The 14,317-nt window shown below is 39.6% G+C and overlaps 1 protein-coding gene and 1 long non-coding RNA gene across 2 annotated transcripts; one reads left to right on the top strand and one right to left on the bottom strand.

The window, feature by feature from the left end:
• Positions 1–2,455: 2,455 nt before the first annotated feature.
• Positions 2,456–12,917, bottom strand: LOC125985090 (myosin-7-like). The gene is made up of 37 exons (XM_049747588.1): positions 12,717–12,917; positions 12,225–12,368; positions 11,995–12,151; positions 11,887–11,914; positions 11,447–11,552; positions 11,286–11,378; positions 11,118–11,181; positions 10,936–11,034; positions 10,732–10,835; positions 10,127–10,265; positions 9,938–10,056; positions 9,672–9,821; positions 9,430–9,600; positions 9,045–9,354; positions 8,894–8,973; positions 8,604–8,809; positions 8,407–8,530; positions 8,179–8,315; positions 7,827–8,082; positions 7,519–7,761; positions 7,274–7,450; positions 7,044–7,189; positions 6,875–6,965; positions 6,413–6,802; positions 6,110–6,236; positions 5,905–6,023; positions 5,635–5,831; positions 5,370–5,553; positions 4,900–5,065; positions 4,694–4,818; positions 4,297–4,605; positions 4,019–4,222; positions 3,638–3,934; positions 3,198–3,302; positions 3,021–3,116; positions 2,818–2,952; positions 2,456–2,592 (listed from the first exon to the last, which is right to left on the bottom strand). The coding sequence occupies exons 1-37, from the start codon at positions 12,915–12,917 to the stop codon at positions 2,572–2,574; spliced, it is 5,820 nt and encodes a 1,939-aa protein (XP_049603545.1). The 3' UTR covers positions 2,456–2,571.
• On the top strand, positions 5,934–14,238 carry LOC125985093 (uncharacterized). The gene is made up of 4 exons (XR_007487217.2): positions 5,934–6,031; positions 8,625–8,767; positions 12,550–12,612; positions 12,740–14,238. It is a non-coding gene; the product is annotated as an uncharacterized lncRNA (long non-coding RNA).
• The last annotated feature ends 79 nt before the right edge of the window (positions 14,239–14,317 follow it).

The following is a 14,317-nucleotide window of genomic DNA, read 5'->3' as shown; positions in this document are numbered from 1 at the left end:
GGCGACGAGTGTGAGGCAACACAGACTAAAATCTTCAGTCGGAGACATGGCTGAGATTCACTGAAAGGCTGTAATGATGACAAATAACAGTGGGCTGTGCCAGTATGACAGACTCCACTGTAATGCCAAGGTCACAATAGAGTAGCCATCGACCATTAAAAAGCTGGTCCCGAACAGCCCTGTTGACGTGGCTTTGTGTCTTTGAGGACAAAGATAACAGTGTGAAATGCCTTCTTAAAACCTTGCACTGATTGAGGAGAACAGCCACAGAGGCTTTGCTTGCATCAAGGATAACAACAGCACATGTTGGCCACACACACACACCCAGCCTGTTTCACATAAATACACTGAGTGACAGGTAGACGGCATTCCTCCTTACATTTTTGTACTCCAGATTAGATGCCAGCCTCTTGAGAAAAAAACTATGAGAGCATCTTTCAGCAAACTCCCCTCATTTATTTTGTCTCGATTTTTTTTTTCTTGGTCTTGGTTAATTTGATTTTTATGTACTTGACTGTGTTTAGAGACAGGTTACATTGTTTTTAACTAAAATGGCTTGGCTGTTCTATTACATAGCAGCATTTGGAAACATTAAAAAGCAAATTTATGAGAATCAATCAGAGGGGCTGTGAAGTTAAAAAAATGGAACTGAAGTGTTGTTTTTTGTTCCCCCTCTGTCACCGAGTGAATATGAATGTCCGTGAATATCGACCAGCACAAAATCAGATGGGATACTCCAAAGGATTACAGAAATTGGATGAAAAAAAAAAAAATGCAAAGAAGTAAAACTCCGACAATTTATCTCACCAACCTGCATCATAGATGTGTACTATAACAGGAACTGGACAGACAGTCCTAAGCACCAACAATCACAGTCCCTTCAAAGGTTAAGAGATAAAAAGAAGGTCAACAACTGCTGACAAGTGCTGAGATTATTTCCGTTCAAATAAGTGAGCGGACCTCTTACTGACAGCTGGTCAGTCTTTGGTGTTCTTCACTTGGGCGAAGACTCAGACGTTCTAAAACTTAATGCTGTTAGTCCTTAACACATATTGTTTTCCTTGTTATGTCAACGTGTAAATTTATTTTCATTAGCTCTTAGAGACATGATAGCCACTTTGAGGATCCAAGGACATGTTTTGTAATGAGATACTAAAGGCTCCCAGAATTTCACACCAAGAGTGTCTGGGGCCTCAATTTCCTGCCTCCTCTATCAAATGATTATTCCGTCTCCAGCAGAAATTAAAATGACAAAGACGTGATGTCACCAAAAAAACGGGGGGAAGAAATCACTCCATACTGACATTTTCGTCTTATCCAAAAATATAGCTATAGCTGTGTATACTGCAAAAATAGATCAACTGTTTAACATGTTGGTAAAAGAGATTTTAAAAACTGATTTCACTTGATCAAAGTAGGATGATTAGGCATACCGGTATTTTAACACACAAATCGATTCACTGAAATCTGCCATCATGGCCATTTGGGGAAACAGGCAGACTTTAGCGGGGATTCACTGAGCAGCTGCTTAGGATTATATGTGCTTTATTGTTGACCTTGAGGCCCTGGCAGATGGGATTTCATTAACTCTATTTTAAGATCAGGAGATTTGTGCTCCCCTTTACTTAAACTCGGGCGTCCCGACATCCAAAACTGAAATGAGTGTTGTCTGTTTCCATTTAGATCTAATAACAACTAATAAGAGCTGAGTTAGACCCTTCTGAACCAAAACCTAATTCCCATATTATTGAAAAAGTGTGTTATTATTTCGGTGTGAGGTGCAAAATGCACAATAACTACATATATACAATGACTAAGTGTCTACATGCTAAAATATAAATTACATTCTGAGTTGCAGAATTTATTATATCAACAAGGATGATGTCATTTTTATTTTTATTTATTGCCTTGTAGCCAAATTGCTTCTGTAAGACACAAAATTTTTATATTACTATACTGTGATTGGTCAAGGATAACTCGTCTATCTAACTCCAAAATATTCACTTTTCACGAGACCCCAAAAACACCATGATTATTTAACTGTTAAGATTGCATGAACAAAGACAGCAAGCCATTTTTAAAAATGTTGAATGATCAATAATCTGTATCTATAACACAGACACGAGTCAACTGACTAATATTTGAAAAAATATGAAATTGACCAAACTGGGTTTTTTAGGTTTTTGTTTTTTTGGGGGGATGGAGTTTTGTTGTTTTAGAAAAGGAGCGGCGATTTTTGAATTTTGCAGGTAGTCAACCCGATTTTTATGGAATATTTTTGTCAATATTCAATTTCATGGCAGGTTGGAGCTATTTAGTTGAAAAACATTTGGTTTAATTTTTTTTTTTCCCAACCTATTTCAACCTATTGACATGTCCAATACTACATATGACTAAACAAATATATCAACAGTAAAACTTAAGTATGGCAAGAAAATGACAACTACAGTAGAGGGGTGGTGCAATGCTTGCTAAGCTTTTATTAGACACTACAAGTAGTGAATTGTGAGGGGGTGTTGAGGGAATCTACATCACACTGCAAGCAAAAGGTTTTGCTGAAGACTCCAAACTTCACTCCTCCTCAAAGCCTTTCTGTTGCAGATTTGGGGAACAAAAAAACAGCTATTAAATCTTCGGATTAGTATTGCTTTAGTTTAGTACCGCTAAGCAATATACGGTATTGAACAATCGACTACAATGAGGTGCTCAAATAGCGTGTTTATAGTAATGACTCAATTTCAAAGCAGGATAGAAATTAAATGCAGCATGTGTAAAGGTCGGGTAGTGTATCAGCTGCAGGGTGCATCATGCACCAACCTTGGGGCCGGCATCACGGCTCTTGGCACGTAGCTTGTTGACCTGAGACTCAGCAATGTCAGCACGCTCTTCAGCCTCGTCCAATTCATGCTGCAGCTTCCGGAGCTTTCCCAGATGAACATTAGCCTGCTCCTCCTGTTTTAAATATAGGAAAATAGATGTTTACGGGCTGATGGTAGGGGAACAAATGTATTCACACATACAGCCTCCTCAGTAGCTCTCTTGTAGGCTTTGACTTTCATTTGCAGCTTGTCTACCAAATCTTGGAGACGAGCAATGTTTTTGCGGTCTTCCTCAGTCTGTCAAAATCAGAGCAAAGTTTAGGTCAATTAGAAAGAGTGTGTCCCTGTGGTAAAGAGAAAGAGCCTTGATCATCAAACCTGATAAGTGAGTTCCTTGATGCGTCGTTCATATTTACGCACACCCTTCACAGCTTCACTGCTCTTCTTCTGTTCCATTTCCACCTCACTCTCCAGCTCTTTAACCTAATCAAGGACAACCTTCTTTAAAAAAAAATAATTTGGCCATATGAAAGCAAGTTGTGGCATAAGTCCACAAAGCCAAGACAAGCTCTCTTTTTCTGATTTGCAACTACCGTATTAGGATTGGAGGCACTGTAAGTTATGAATGCTACCTTGTGGGGAACAGCAGTATTACAACTAATGGCTGCTCAGCTATAGTCAACATGTTTATTTATAAAAATTAATCTAAGACTATTCTAATCCCGCCAGTTGCCCATCCTTGCAAATGAAATATAGATACACAATCAATGAACAAAGCAAACCTAAGTGACACAAATCAGAAATGGTCCTACACTTACCCGAGCCTCCAGTTTCTGCATTTGTTTCTTCCCTCCCTTCATTGCAATTTGTTCAGCTTCATCCAAACGGTGCTGCAGGTCTTTGATGGTTTGCTCCATGTTTTTCTTCATACGCTCCAGGTGAGCACTGGTGTCCTGCTCTTTCTTCAGCTCTTCTGCCATCATGGCCGCATCAGTGATGGCCTTCTTGGCCTTCTCCTCAGCATTCCTGCACTCCTGGAGGGCATCTTCTACTTCTGTCTGAAGCTGGGAGGTATCTGCTTCCAATTTTTTCTTTTGGTTTATCAGGGAAGTATTCTAACTCAACAAAAAAGATTCAAGTGATTATTTAGTAGCAAACAGAAAGATGGGAGATTGGTAGATGTCATGTGTTTCTCTCACTTGTGAATGCAGCAGCTGCACCCTTTCACTAACATCTAGCAACTCTTGCTCAGCAAGTTTGCGACTTCTCTCAGTTTGTTCGAGAGCAGCCCTCAGTTCTTCCAGCTCAGTTTGAATGAGATTGTTACGCCTCTCCACAATAGCAATGTTCTCTTTAAGATCATCATTGGCTCGGACAGAGTCATCCAGCTGAAGTTGGCAATCCTTCATATGATAACATCCACCATATTTATTTTAGCAACCTAAACCATGTCCATGAGGTATTTTTACTAGTTTACCTTCAGATGCGCATGAACAGATTTGAGTTGTTTCTGAGCCTCAGCTGCCTGCCTGTTGGCTTGACTGAGTTGAATCTCCATTTCATTGAGGTCTCCCTCCATCTTCTTCTTCAAACGAAGGGCTTCGTTCCTGCTACGACACTCTGCTTCTAGAGAACTCTGCAGGGTGTCGATGGTCCTCTGCAGGTTCCTCTTGCACTGTTCCATCTCCTCTTCTTTCTCAGATATTTTGCGTTCCATATCTGCCTTGATCTGGTTGAACTCAAGTTGGACTCTCAAAATCTTGCCCTCCTCATGCTCCAAGGAGGCCTATGATGGATGCCAAATTGTTGAATCGGAAATGGTTGTAAAAAAAAAAAAAAAACACAAAGAAACTAAAGTTTAAATGAGCTTGTACCTCGGCTTCCTCAAGACCAGACTGAATTTCACCCTTTTCCTGCTCCAGCTGTTTACGAGCTTTCTCCAACTCATGAAGAGCCTTCCCTCCCTCACTAAGTTGCTCAGTGAGGTCAGAAATCTCCTCTATTGGAAGGGATTTGTTTACAATGAATTGGTTATTTAAGAAATAATTGATATATCATCTGCGTAGGAAAGTTTCCCTACCCTGTAAATTCTTGTTCTCTCTCTTGACAGTTTCGAGTTGATCAATGGACTCTTCGTAGGAATTCTTTAATTTAAAGAGCTCAGTGCTCAAACTGCGGGCATCTTTTTGGGCACCCTCCAGTTCACACTGAGATTCCTCATACTTCTGTTTCCACTCAGACAGAACCTGAGAATTAAGAAGTAAAGCAAAGATTGTAATTTATACATGTTGCAAGAAAAATATTTGAACTATTGGAATTCCATGGATTTCTGGATAAATGGGTTAAAGAATGTGATTTGATCTTCGCAGTTTAAACGAGCTGTTTGTCTATTTTTGTGACTTAGAGGATATTTTGTGACCTTATGGAGAAGTAGAAATTCTATGGAATTCTAAAGGGTTCGCATACTTTTCCTTGGAACGGTTTATAGGTCCTAATTGAGCAGAATAAAAAAAGATAGTGGAATGATGTAAAAATGATATATGTACTGACCTTGTCAAAGTTTCTCTGCTTCTTGTCCAGAGCAGCAGCAGCCGCGTTTGACCTCTCAACATCCACCATGAGATCTTCAATTTCATTCTGCAGTCTATGTTTGGTCTTTTCCAGAGAGGAACATTTTGCATTGACTGCTTCCACAGCTTCCTCTGCATCCTGCAGACGCTGAGCTAGCTTCTTCCTGCATTTTAATCCATGGTCCTTAGTTTACTGTGACACTCTCTGTGTCACTGTTGGATATACAGTTGTGGCGTTAACTCACTTAGCCTCCTCCAGTTCTTCAGTCCTCTGGATGGCATCAGTTTCATACTTGGTCCTCCATTGAGCTACCTCAGCATTGCTTTTGGACATACCACGCTGCAATTCAGCCTTGGCCTCTTGTTCTTCCTCATACTGCTCTCTGAGCAGGTCGCAGTCGTGGCGAGAAGACTGCACAGCATGAGCTAATGCGTTCTTGGCCTAAAATGAATAGAAATTGGTTCTTTGCAGACACACAGTGACATCATTTAAGTGTTCCGCAGTATTTTCATACCTTTATTTCTTCCTCTAATTGTCGTTTCAGATCATCCAGTTGCTGGTTATAGGAATTCTTCCCTCTTGTCAGCTGAGAAATGAGAGATTCTTTCTCCTCTAGCTGTCTGCAATACTCATCTAGAAAGGTATGCATTTCTTGATTCTGGATTCCAAAATGTTCATATCTATATCGCTAATTTTTCTTTCTGTATGGTTCTACTGACCGTTCTCAGCTTGGAGCTTTGCTTTCTGTGTGCTAAAGTCATTTAGGGATCTTTGATGTTCTTCACATTTATTCCTGTATTCATTCATTTGATCCTCCAAAGTTCGGTTAGTCTTCTCCAAATAAACCTATGAGAAGAAAAGGTCACGATCGTTTGTCACCATTCATTTTGTGAACAAAAAAAAAAAAAACAGGTGACAAAAATGCTTTTACTAACCTTCAGATTCAGGTTAACAGTCTGCTGACAAAATTCTTATCCATGTTTATGTTAATGTTGCTTCTGGTAATGTCAAACATGACTTACTTTAGACTTGACAATGTGTTCCATATTGGAGACGACATCATCCAATTCCAGTCTGAGTTCGCTCTTCTCCTTCTCCAGTTTCTGCTTGACTCTCTGCAGGTTGTCAATCTGCTCCCCCAAGTCAGCCACACTGTCAGCTTGTTTCTTTCTCAGAGTGGCCGCAGTAGCTTCATGCTGCAGCGTGGCCTCTTCCAGGTCTCGGCGAAGCTTCTGGAATTCAGCCTCTCTCTTCTTGTTCATCTCAATCTGGGCAGATGTTGCTCCACCGGCCTCCTCTAGCCTCTCACTGATTTCCTCCAGCTCTCTTGCCAAGTCTGCCCTCTGCTTCTCCACCTTTGCTCGAGCAGCTCGCTCTGCCTCGAGCTCTTCCTCCAGCTCCTCGACGCGTGCCTGTTGGTTAAAACAGTGAAATATTAAATAATAATTTTCAATACCTTTCATGACTGGTTGCGCAATTTTTACCTGAAGCTCTTTCAATTTTTTCTGTAGCTGCATTATTATGGATTGCTCGTCTTCAATTTTCCCAGTCAGCTGACTAATTTCAAAGTCTTTCCTGAAATATAAATAAAGAAGGATTATTAAGGCTTCTTAATCAGTATATTGGTCAGGCAATGGTTCAATGGAATTCTACTTTTTCAAACGTTCATCAAGCTGCTGTTTATCATTTTCTAGGTCCATAAGAGTTTCTTGGGTCAACTTTAAATCTCCCTCAAGCTTCCTCTTTGCTCTCTCAAGGTCCATTCGAACCTTCTTTTCTTGTTCCAGAGACCCTTCGAGCTTAAGGAAATCACAAAAAGAACAGATGTTGATATCTGGCAGTATATTAGCAATTATTAATAATTAATCATTTGAAATCCATACATCATCCACTTGCTGCTCGAGTTTTGACTTGGCTTTGGTCAGAGTGTTGACTTTATCTTCTTCACTCTGAAGGTCATCCAACGTTTGCTGATGAGCTTCTTGTAAGGCTTTCTTCTCCTTGGTCAGTTTCGCAATGATTTCCTCCAAAGCTGCCATTTCTTCAGTCAGGTTCTTCACCTATTCATAGAAATATATTTTTAGCTGATACGTGATTGTCTTCAGGACGTGGACTATCTGGATTGTACCTTGTTTTCAGTGGCATGTTTCTCCTTCTCCACTTTAGCAAGGGTTAATTCTAAGTCATCAATGTCCTTTTTCAGCTCGGAACACTCATCCTCCAGCTTCCTCTTCTTTGCTGTTAACTCAGCATTCATCTCCTCCTCATCTTCCAGTCGTTCGGTTAACTCTTTGGCTTTTGCTTCCATCTGGATTTTGTTTTTAATCAGACCCTCACACCTTTCCTCAGCATCACAAAGATTATCTTGTTCCTGCAAAATGATAATTGTTAATAAAAACAACCTTCATGTATGGTTAATATATATACTGTACTAACTGCTTGAACTTGAAGCTGCAGATCATTCTTCTCTTGGAGAAGGGAAACCATTTTCTCCTCTAATTCTTTTCTTCGTGCTTCAGACTTTGCATAAGCTTCTTTCAACTTCAGGAATTCTTCCTTCATGTTGGCCATTTCCTTTTCTGCTTCAGCAGATCTTAAAAGAGGTTTGATCTTGAAGAACAGCTTCATCCAAGGCCAATTCTTGACTCCCATGAATGAACGGATATTCCACTGGATCACTAGTAGAGCATCTCTGGGGTTTTTTAAGCACAAGTATCGGCTATGTTAATATCATATGTAATAAAACACTATTATTACTCTAGTTTGTGCCGGTTTTAAAAGCAAATACCTGCGCTCCACCATCTTCTGGTACTCAATACGGGACAAAAGACCACGAGATCTCGCTTGAATGCCAGTGATGATTTTGGAGAGACGCTCATCTCTCATTTCCTCAAGTAGACCCAAGAGTCCAGCTTTAAAGAACACCTGTCAATGTCATAATGCACATACATGAATTTCATTTCTTTCTGATGTATAGGAATAATATTCAATGATCCGGAAGAACCAAGATTCTCACCTTAGTGTGACCAAACTTATATTGATTGTGATCAATATCCAGTGACGCAAGGAGCTTTTCAGCTCCCTTTCTGCTGTCAATGAACTGTCCCTCAGGAATGGCAGCAGGATTCAAAATGCGATACCTATCAAATCAAATTAGGTCCATTTGAGCCATTGTTGTAATATAAATATGTGTGTGTATCATATGTATAATACCTCTGTTTGAAATCTCCATAGAGGATCCTGTTGGGGAAGCCCTTCCTGCAGATTCGGATGCCTTCCAGCACACCGTTACAGCGCAGCTGGTGCATCACCAGAGGGTTCTCCATGGCTCCAGGAGTCTTGGTCTCATTGGGGATGATGCAACGTACAAAGTGGGGGTGAGTAGACCTCAGGTTGGTCATCAGCTTGTTCAGGTTCTCCTAATAATGTGGAGGGATTCATCATGGGTTATATAGCAACCAATACTTTTCATTGTTAAAGATTGAGGAAATCCGGAAAAATACCCTATGAAGGGCAGAAACAGTCTGGAAAGATGAGCCCTTTCTCTTCTTTTCCTTCTTGGCTTCACCACCTTCAGCCATAGCTGCTCAGGGCAGATTAAGACGTTATAATAATGTTTTAATTTGATAAAATCACAAATGGAATTGCTGGTACCTGAATCTGATCCAGCATAATTAGCAAAGAGTATCCCCAATAATTTGAGGTTAGATTTCTGGTAAAGCCCAACAACAGTCTCATTTAGAGGATCCTTGTTCTTCACCAGCCAGTTGTTGATATTGTAATCAACAGTGCCAGCATAGTGCATCAGGGCAAAATGGGCCTCTGGTTTCCCTTTGACTATTCTGGGTTTCTGGAAGTTGCTGGATTTCCCTAGGTGGTTGTCGTAGAGCTTAGCTTTAAAGGTTGCATCGCTGGCTTTGGGGAACATGCACTCCTCTTCAAGGATGGACATGATACCCATGGGCTGAGGAGAACGTTACATTTTAGATTTCAATGTTATGGCTGCTCAATCATAGCCTCTCAGAAAAGTGTCTCTCACCTTTTCAATCAGGTCAATACAGGCCTGCAAGTCCATTCCAAAATCTATGAAAGTCCATTCAATGCCTTCCTTTTTGTATTCTTCTTGCTCCAGCACAAACATGTGATGGTTGAAAAACTGTTGCAGTTTTTCATTGGTGAAGTTGATGCAAAGCTGCTCGAAGGTGTTGAACTGAAATAGAAAACGAATAATAATGTAACTGAATGTCATCTTTGTACAAAACAATACAAGACAAAGCTCACATCAAAGATCTCAAATCCAGCAATATCCAGAACTCCAATGAAGTACTGGCGAGGTTGCTTGGTCTCCAGTGACTGGTTGATTCTGACTACCATCCACAGGAACATCTTCTCATAAACAGCCTTGGATAGCGCTCCAACAGCATAATACACCTTCAAGACAGCAACCGAGCAAAACATTATGATAACTTGCACAATCTAATTATTAGATCTCTATATATCTTTTTCTTCAAAAGACAAAAAACAAGTTGAATTCCTAGATTTCTTACCTGGGCGACATTTTGTCCCTTGGTGACCCACTCATTTCCTACTTTAACTCTTGGATGACAAAGACCTTTGATAAGGTCAGCGGAGTTCAGGCCCATTAGATAAGCTGATTTGTCAGCATCTGAAGACAAAACTCAAATTAAGTCAAACTTGTGTAAGATTGATCTGCCTTGACAAAGGTTTGCTCTGACCTTCAGTGCCATCAGCCTCTGCCTGTTCCTCACGCTGCTTCTGCTTAAACTTCATGTTACCATAGTGCATGATGGCACCTGTCAGCTTGTACACAGAGTTCTTTTCCTCTTGTGTGAAGCCCAACACATCAAATGCATTCTGTCAAAGAGAATACAGCATACCTATTGTAATGATAGATCATTTATAAGATGTTAGATTGAGACATAAGTACCGTATTTTCCGCACTATAAGGCGCACCTAAAAACCGCCTTATAATCCGGTGTGCCTTATATATGGACCAATATGGATTCGTGGATGAGGACTAACTTATTAAAGTAAGCTTTACGTGTTTATTTTGTGTGTTGTGTGATATTAACGTTTAAGCAACGTTGAGTTATTGATATATTGTTATTGTTTTCACTATTTCGAGTGTTACTATATTGTGATTGCATTAACGTTTGAGCAACGTTGACTTATTTATTCTATGCGCTTTATAATCCGGTGCGCCTTATATATGAACAAAGTTTTAAAATGGGCCATTCATTGAAGGTGCGCCTTATAATCAGGTGCGCCTTATAGTGCGGAAAATACGGCAATAACATCCGAAATAAAATAAAAGCCTGACATCTGTTGCCATCAGTTCATCTGCATCGTCAATAGAGGCCACTTGTGTTTCCCCCTGAGAAATGAAGGCGTAGTCATAAGGATTGTTTGTGATCAGCAGCATTTCTGAATGGGGTGTGAGACAAGGGCACAGGAGTAAGACAGTTGTAAAGCAGAGTGCATGAAACACAACAATTGGCCTTATAGTGTTTCACTCAAAACTGACCCAGAAGTTCTGGCTTTTTGTTGGACAGAATCTGGTAAAAGATGTGGTAATCACGCTCAGCCTTAAGTTGGAAGGTGACTCGAGATTTTTCCAGAAGGTCTAAAAGGATGTAAAGGGGATAATGATGCATTTGGTCAAATGGTCGTTATTAAAGAGAGAATTATGTACAGTGTTTTTCTTACATGTTTCAATATCAGCAGAAGCCAATTTTCCTCTGGTATCAAAATGAATTCGGATGAATTTACCCTGATTCATGGAGTTGGTATACATGATGACATATTTAGTATTTAATAGAATTGCTATGTATTGTTACAATAAAAAAAAATAAATAAATAAAAAAGACAACTTACAAATCTGGAGGAGTTGTCATTCCTAATGGTTTTGGCATTTCCAAAAGCTTCCAGAGCAGGGTTAGCCTGGATGATTTGATCCTCCAGCGTCCCCTGTTGGAAAAGAGTATTAGGGTATGCTGATTGCATATAAAAAGTTTGACTTAGCAAAATGTGTGTACCTTGTCTTTGACAGTGGAATCTTTTTTAACACCTCCAGCCGCAATACTTGCAAAATACTGGATGACTCGCTTTGTGTTGACAGTCTTTCCTGCACCGGATTCTCCACTGTAATTAGAAAGTGTGCTGTCAGTATACCATACGTACTACATAGCTCTGAAACTCACCATTCATATTATTGGGAACACATGCACGATCTTATGAGATGAAACACATGCTAATAATGTTTTATATTGAGTGTGGTGTTCACAGAGGAAGAGAAGTAAAAAACAATTTTTATACATTTAATTATTGTATAGTACAACTATATTGTTACATGAATAGCTCTATCAGAGTGTCAGTCAAAACTGAGCATTTTAATTGCAGTTTTGGTACAGCTTAATAATTGGGTCAAAATTATAAAAATAATGTTGAGGTCAACATATATGAAGTAAATACTTACGTGATTAAAATTGACTGATTTTCACGATCTGCAAAACAGGTTTTTAAAAGTTGTTAGTAATAACATTTGGCTAAAATATTGGACAAAAGATTTGGAGACAGTTGGTACCTGCCAGCATGTACTGGTAGGCGTTGTCAGAGATGGAGAAAATGTGAGGAGGAGCTTCGCTCCGTTTCTTTCCCCTGTAGGCAACAACCACCTCTCGGTCGTAGACTGGCAGCCACTTGTAGGGGTTGACAGTCACACAGAACAGCCCGGAGTAGGTCTAAGAAAAAAAAGGAATCTTCTAAGTTGCGTGATATCAAGAAATGACAGGAAAATGAAGATGATTATCTTACATAGATCATCCATGCCGCGTAACGCTCTTTGAGGTTAAACAGCACAGCAGGCTCGTGGAGGAAGGTCAACATCGCCATGTCTTCTATCTTGTCAAATTTTGGAGGATTCTGTTGCAGAATCTCTGAGCTTTTGACGGTCACCGTCTAAGGAACATGAATGTCAAATGTGTACAATGTTTTTTTGTTTGTTTATTTATTTATTTTAAATCAAGCTTCTACTTTTAAGAGTAAAAATAGCATTTTTTTAGATTGGCTCAGATCATTTTCTAACTGCTGCTCTGAACTTTATCTATCAAGTGTAACTTTAATTTGTCTTTATTTTTAGGCCACTGAAGAAGCATACTGGGAACCACACAGGTCAAACGTCCAAGCATGCTGGGTAATTAATGTACGTGGAGTTTTAAATATTCACCTTCTCACCAAACCATATTTTGTTCTTCTTTTTGTCAATGTAGGCAAAATTCTATTTGAGTAGCCATTAAGCTCACTAACCTTTCCCTTTTCCGTCTGCACAGTGACATTGTCCCCATCTCGACTTGTGACGGAAGCCTTTACAAACTCTTCCACCGCATCAGGGACGAAACATTCCTTTTTTATGTCGAAGGTGCGAGTGGAAGCCTCCATCCGCTCCTTGTCTGACTTCCGCAAGTACGGGGCTGCTGCCCCGTACACAGACATCTCTGCATCCCCCATAGCTTCACTGTAAATGGAGAGAATAAGGACATCACAGATGGCAATTTTTTTCCCTTTCACACACAATTTAATGATTTATGTTAATTACAAATTTAAAAAATATCAAACAGCAATCATTTTCATTATTTGTAATCATTGTGAGATTTCATTATTTGTAATTAGAATTAATAATGGAGTCAAACCATTTAGATTCAGTGTTTAATTTACCAATGCGTCCAACTCAGAGAAAGTCAGAAGTCTTGAGAATAAAAACAAAGGACTTCAGCTACAAAGAAAGCAAAGAGAATAGTTAGTTTTTTTGTGTACATTTCTAAATTCCTTGTTAGTTTCACTTTTATTTAAGCTCATGTTCTAAGAAAAACTTTTTTCTGATCATTAGCAATAGTGTTGTATGGTAAAAAAAAAAATTGAGCAAACTTACAAGATCCAGGTGAGGAGGACACAGCTGTGCAACCTGCAGGGATCAAATTTATAAACCCTGATAACCCTGCCTAAATTGGCCACCACCCTAACTTACACACACACACACACACACACACACAAAAACAGCTCTCCATCACTTGTGACATGACTACAGCTTTCATCATGTTTGGCTGACCCCTCACGCTCAAATAATGTGACTTTTTGGGAACGGCGCCAGGAACTTTCTCCGGCATAACTCATCTATGAGTCATCCAAAGCACACACTCTCTCTCCCCACTATCTTTGTTTTGACCACGTTTGTCAATCAACTCTTCAGGGAAATAATTTTTTCCAAGTGAGGCTAAAACAGAATGGAAATTTCTATGATGACGCCTGTGAGAACGGATACACACTGTGCGTGCATAAATAGTGTATTGAGTAAATTATCTTCCAACAAAATTACCAATACACACACACAATAAACACAATAAATAATTTCACTGCCACGTCCCTCACTTCCTGCTTGTGGATGCTTCCGTTTGAATTGAGGCCACTGAAGAACATCACATTGCTTTTTTTATTGTGTTTCTTGCATGAAATAAAATTTGCTGAAATTACATTGGATGTGAGAGTAAATGTTGACACCAGAAATCCTCCATGGTATGCTTATGTGTTACTTCTTCAGTGCTTTCCAAAGCGAGTGTTGTGTTGTCATGTGTTAATTGACTTGCTAATCACCTCGCTCTGACAGCACTATGACAGATTTGAGAGGTCGGCCCAAATCAGTAATGGCATCATGTCCTTTTATTATACACAAAGTGCAGGCGTTCCTTTCTTGTTACTGCTGCTGATCTTCTGTCGTCAACTGTAATCCCCCTCACGCTGATGAAATAAATATAACTCATGGATATACTTGAAAGGAATGAATCCTGAATGATGCACATTTTAATATGTTTACCAACTTGGTCATTTGTATGATTTCACTTGTCTGTGTCTCT

This window comes from Syngnathus scovelli, chromosome 17 (assembly GCF_024217435.2).
Source record: "Syngnathus scovelli strain Florida chromosome 17, RoL_Ssco_1.2, whole genome shotgun sequence".
Taxonomy (NCBI): Eukaryota; Metazoa; Chordata; class Actinopteri; order Syngnathiformes; family Syngnathidae; genus Syngnathus; species Syngnathus scovelli.
The sequence above is the reverse complement of the archived record's forward strand: the minus strand, read 5'-3'. Positions and strand labels throughout refer to the sequence as shown.

Bases quoted from the DNA above. Each gene is read 5' to 3' on its own strand.
- LOC125985090 (XM_049747588.1), bottom strand. From the start codon at position 12,917: ATGGGGGATGCAGAGATGTCTGTGTACGGGGCAGCAGCCCCGTACTTG. The intron at 12,369-12,716 runs GTTAGTGAGCTT...CATGTTCCTTAG, and splicing joins TGCAGACGGAAAAGGGAAAG to ACGGTGACCGTCAAAAGCTC. The intron at 3,303-3,637 runs GTAAGTGTAGGA...GTCCTTGATTAG, and splicing joins TGCAGAAACTGGAGGCTCGG to GTTAAAGAGCTGGAGAGTGA.